General features: G+C 46.5%; 1 protein-coding gene across 1 annotated transcript; it reads left to right on the top strand.

Moving 5' to 3' along the window:
- Positions 1-4,486: 4,486 nt before the first annotated feature.
- LOC102758538 (60S ribosomal protein L12) lies at positions 4,487-5,116 on the top strand. The gene has a single exon (XM_006760107.2). It carries the CDS (start codon positions 4,570-4,572, stop codon positions 5,065-5,067), a length of 498 nt encoding a protein of 165 aa, XP_006760170.1. The 5' UTR covers positions 4,487-4,569; the 3' UTR covers positions 5,068-5,116.
- The last annotated feature ends 388 nt before the right edge of the window (positions 5,117-5,504 follow it).

The following is a 5,504-nucleotide window of genomic DNA, read 5'->3' as shown; positions in this document are numbered from 1 at the left end:
GCACTTAGTTAAGGGGTATTCCCTCCCTAACTTCAGGGGGAAATCCCTACCTGGGGAAACAACCTTTCTCAGAGAGGTGACCTTGGTTAAAACACATAGTGCCAAGAAGGTGAGCAAACATATTAAGAACAGTATGCCATATATGCCAGGCCCCTTGAAACAGCAAGGATGGACCGGCTCCCGGCAGGAGAGAGAAACATCAACATGAGAGAGACACACATCAATTGGTTGCCTTCTCCGCATGCCCCGACCGGTCCTGGGGATTGAACCTGCAACCCAAGTATGTGCCCTTGACTGGGAATCAAATCCTCAACCCTTAGGTGCATGGGCCGACACTCTAACCACTGGGAATACTGGTCAGGGCCCAAGTGAAATTACTTTTAAGATATTTCACTTAACTCGATATATTCAAAATATTATCCCTCTAAATACAATCCAGGTTAAAAATTACAAATGGTATTTTACACTTCTATTTCCCGAACTGAGTCTTTGAAATCTGGGGAATATTTGACACAAGACAGCTCAAGTAAAAACAGACACATCTCAAGTGCTCAAAAGCCACAAGTAGCTCGTGGCTACCGTACTGAACAGCACAGTCCTAAGTGATCTCCAGTCCCAAGATTTCAAATCCTATCGATGCAGCAATTACTCCAAATGTCATCTCGAACTGCTTCTCTCATGAACCCCAGAATTCTAGAGCCATCAAGGTACTGGACAGTGAGGTGTCCAACTGGACGCTCAACTTATATCTTTTTTTGTTGTGAATTCTCACCTGAGGACATTTTTCCGTTGATTTTTAGAGAGAGTGGAGAGAGAGGGAAAGGCAGAGAAATATCGATGTGAGAGAAACACATCGACTGGTTGCCTCCAGCACGAGCCTTGAGCAGGGCCCGGGGCACATGCCTTGACCAGAATAGAACCTGGGACCCTTAGGTCTGCAGGCCAATGCTCTATCCACTGTGCCCAACTCGCTAGGGCACAACTTATGTCTTAAGTAAAAAACAAACTGCATTCTCACAACCGCCATCCTTGCCATGACCTTCCCAATGTCAGTCAAGGGCAATGCTTTGATTCCATGGCTCAAGCTGACTCCCCTCCTCTCACATCCCATATCTATCCACCCGCACAACCTCTTAGTTCTACCTTCACAACGCACCCAGACCAGGTGCTCCGTGTCCTGCCCTCCCCGAGTTCTGCCCTCCGTGTTCTGCCCTCCCATCTCCCTCGCCGTTTCCTTCAGCTCCTGTCACCTTACCAGAGCCCTCCCTGTCCGCCCTGTGCAACACTGCCACTCCTGCTGTTTCTCCTTAGCACAGATCTTTACTTGACATGCGGATCCACTGCTTACTCCTATCATCAGCCTCTCCCCACCCCTCCCAGGATAGAACACGTGTGTGCTGGCTGTGTGGGGGGGTGACCCTCAGGTGGCCGCCAGCCTCTGCCTGCTGGACATTCAAGTCACCACAGAAAGGACACGAGGCCGTAAGTCTCCCAGGCTGCCCGCAGCAACACCGATCAGAGCGGGGCTAGACCCAGCCTCCCTGCCCTCGGCAGACCTCCCATCGGCGGGGCCATGACTTCCTCCTCTCCCTCCACAGTCACATCCCATGTGCCCTGCCCTTCCTCCTTCCCTTCCCAGGCGAGTCCCCGGTAAGACTCCTGCATGTCTGCCCATCTTGGCATCTGTGCCTAGCGAAGCAGCGCTCAGGCATTATGTGGATGAATGACCCTCCAGGAGAGTCGGGCAGTGGGAGGACGTGCGCTTCCAGCTGCAAGGGGAGAGCCCGGGCTCCTGCGCCATGTTACCTGTAACCCTGGGGGAGTTTCTGGAGACTGAGCCACAGCATCAGTTGTAAACGGAGACAATCCCACCCTCTCGGGACTGTCAGGAGGATGAAATGACAGTCCTTTGAGGTCCCACCGCACGGCCGCCCATGCAGGCCCCGACTTCCGAGTGCGGGCCCTTCCCCTCCTAACCCATCCCTGTAGCCGCTGAGATCCTCCGCCTTGACCCTGCCCCGTAACTTCTGACCGTTTTTAATGAAATATAGCCCCAAATGACCCTATATACCCAACAGTAACCCCTTCTTCAATTAAGCCTAACGAAAAAACTTATTTTCTTTCCTGTGATGGACTTTGAGTTTATTTATGAGATTTTAGAAAGTGAAATCTCATCAGAGATGGGTATCATATACTCTGAAATGTCAGCTGTTTCCCCTAAAGCTTCAATAAAGTACACTTTAGCCCTAGCCAGTTTGGCTCAGTGGAGAGCGTGTCAGCCTGCAGACCAAAGGGTCTTGGGTTCGATTCCAGTCAAGGGCATGTACCTCAGTTGCAGCTCCTCCTCGGCCCGTTCCTGGCTGGGGCTCAGGGAGGAGGCAACCAGTCGATGTGCTTCTTTCACATTGATATTTCCCTCTGTCTTTCCCTCTCTCTTCCACTCTCCCTAAAAATCAATGGAAAAATGTCCTCTAGTGAGGATTTTTTTTTAAAAGTACACTTTAAAAAAACATCCAGTACAAAATATAAAAATGCAGTTCAGTACCAACTTTTTTAAAAATATATTTTTATTGACTTTAGAGAGGAAGGGAGAGGGAGAGAGAGATAGAAGTATCAGTGATAGAAAATCATTGATCGGCTGCCTCCTGCGCGCCCCCTACTGGGGGCCAAGTCCGCAACCCAGGCCTGTGCCCTTGACCTAGAATCTACCGTGACCTCCAGGTTCCTAGGTCGATGCTCAACCACTGAGCCACACTGGCCAGGCAGTACCAACTTCTTAAAGTTAAGGTTTTTAAAGACCCTTAAAAAAATTTTTTTTAAGTTTGTAGCCTTCTAGATTATTATGGAGCTTTCCAGGAACATATGCACTGACTTTTTGTGGATTTAAATTGAGCAGTTTTTACAAAAACCTTGAGCATGACTTATGTGCGCCTCTTACATATGCATTCTGGAAAATCCCCAACTGGGTAACTAATGGTCAGCGCGAGTCACAGGGGGCAGGAGTAGGAAGCGTGAGGGTGAGGGTTCTAACTTTTATAAGCTTCTTTTAAAAAGTCTGACAGGACTGGCTACATAATTTGTGGGGTCCAGGGCAAAATTAATTAAGAATATTGAGACCGTGACAGCAGAGCATTAAACCAAGTGAGGGCCCATGTGACTGTCCAGTTCATGAGGCGGACCGTGAACCTTTGTAATTTTTAGTAATCTAATATTTAATGTGCAGCACAAAAAGTTGTCATCCTTATTAATACAAAATTATAATACAGGACTACTTCAGAGAAAAAATATCAAGGCTAATGTCTAAAATTATTAAAATAGAGCCAACAAGAAAAATCTTCACATGGTCAATGATAATTCAGAGAAGTCAGACACGTGCCGGTCAGCTTTCTGTCGGCTGTGTAGGGTAAGGAGGTTACCATGCAAGCTCCCAGGACACACGTCTAGAACATCCACTGCAACGGGAGGCCCTCCCATCAGCCAGTGGGCGTGCACACACAAAACACTCGACTATGAGAAGCGCGAAGGAGACCTGTGAGGAAGGAGATCTGGGTGCCTGATAAGAAAAGCGCCCAAGACACGAAGTCTAGTGCTTGTTGAAACACGGAACACTCTACCAGGACTCCACTTCTTACAAGTACAGGCATAGTTTTTTCTATGACATCCAAGAAACTTGGTGGTTTTTCAAGATGAGTACAGGATGGGAAGAGGAATGAAGATTTACTTTTCATCTTAAAATTTACGTCTTTCTTAGATTTTTTAAATATATACTTAAAAAAAAAAAAGGCTCACCGGCCAGTGGGGCTGGTTGGGCGCTGTCCAGTCAGGGCACATGTCTGGGTTGCAGCTTCCATCCTCAGCCCCAGTCAGGGTGCGTGTGGGAGGCAATGAATGGATGTCTCTCTCACATCAACGATTCTCTCTCTCTCTCTCTCTCTCTCTCTCTCTCTCTTTCTCTCTCTTTTTCCCTCCTTCCTTCCCTCCCTTGTCCTCTCCCTCCCTCCCAACTCTCTAAAAAAAAAAAAAATCAATGGAAAAAATATCCTCAGGTGAGGATTAACAAAAATGAATTAAAAATACATGATTCTAGCCAAAACCGGTTTGGCTCAGTGGATAGAGCGTCGGCCTGCGGACTGAAAGGTCCCAGGTTCGATTCCGGTCAAGGGCATGTACCTGGGTTGCGGGCACATCCCCAGTGGGAGATGTGCAGGAGGCAGCTGATCGATGTCTCTCTCTCATCGATGTTTCTAACTCTCTATCTCTCTCCCTTCCTCTCTGTAAAAAATCAATAAAATATATTTAAAAAAATAAAAATAAAAATAAAAATACATGATTCTACCATCTTCAGGCTTTAAAATAAATAAATAAATAAACGGGCTTTATAACAATTACTTATGTTCAAAACAATGTTTTGGTAAATAATACAAAATATACTTTAACAGTTTTAAGTTAAGCCTTACATTTTATAAAAATTACCAATTAACTTTTCGGCTTTCGGCTCGGAGGAGGCTCAGGTGCAACTTTCTTCGGTCGTCCCGAATCCGGGTTCATCCGACACCAGCTGCCTCCGCCATGCCGCCGAAGTTCGACCCCAACGAAATCAAAGTCGTGTACCTGCGGTGCACCGGTGGGGAAGTGGGCGCCACGTCGGCCCTGGCCCCCAAGATCGGCCCCCTAGGCCTGTCTCCAAAAAAGGTTGGTGATGACATCGCCAAAGCAACCGGTGATTGGAAGGGTCTGAGGATTACAGTGAAACTGACCATTCAGAACAGACAGGCCCAGATCGAAGTAGTGCCTTCTGCCTCTGCCCTGATCATCAAAGCCCTCAAAGACCCACCAAGAGACAGAAAGAAGCAAAAAAACATTAAGCACAGTGGAAATGTCACTTTTGATGAGATTGTCAGCATTGCCCGACAGATGCGTCACCGATCTTTAGCTAGAGAACTCTCTGGAACCATTAAAGAGATCCTGGGGACTGCCCAGTCTGTGGGGTGCAATGTTGATGGTCGCCACCCTCATGACATCATAGACGATATCAACAGTGGTGCAGTGGAATGTCCGGCTAGTTAAGAACTACAAAGGAAAATGTTTCAATTAAAGATCATTTGACAAGCAAAAAGAAAAAAAAAATACCAATTAGTTGGTAATAGCAAAAAATTATTAAAATTACTATCAGTAGCCAATTATTTATGGTGATAACCAAAGAAAGCAGCAGCGAGTAACAACCACCATCAAGAAATGGATAAAAAAAAGTGTTGATTCAATTTCAACTCCCTCTCGATTAAAATCTTCAGGGAAGATGCTAACAAGGAGTAAAATGTTAGACACCTAAGAAAAGGCAAGAAACTGAAGAAAAAAGTAAAGAGCCTGAATAAATCCCCAAACCAGGGAGGCAGTTTTGAATAGTGATGCACTGGCTATTAAAATTCCAAAGGTACTCTGGGAAATGTAACTGAGCGCCACGCAAACTCCTGGCTGAAAGGGAAATAAATCCCTCCCCTGTCCTA

The sequence above is a fragment of the Myotis davidii genome, unplaced genomic scaffold, assembly GCF_000327345.1.
Source record: "Myotis davidii unplaced genomic scaffold, ASM32734v1 scaffold937, whole genome shotgun sequence".
Taxonomy (NCBI): Eukaryota; Metazoa; Chordata; class Mammalia; order Chiroptera; family Vespertilionidae; genus Myotis; species Myotis davidii.
This window is presented reverse-complemented; position numbering and strand designations above follow the sequence as displayed.

What these genes read in the sequence shown, in the direction of transcription:
- LOC102758538 (XM_006760107.2), top strand. Translation starts at nt 4,570, where the DNA reads ATGCCGCCGAAGTTCGACCCCAACGAAATCAAAGTCGTGTACCTGCGG.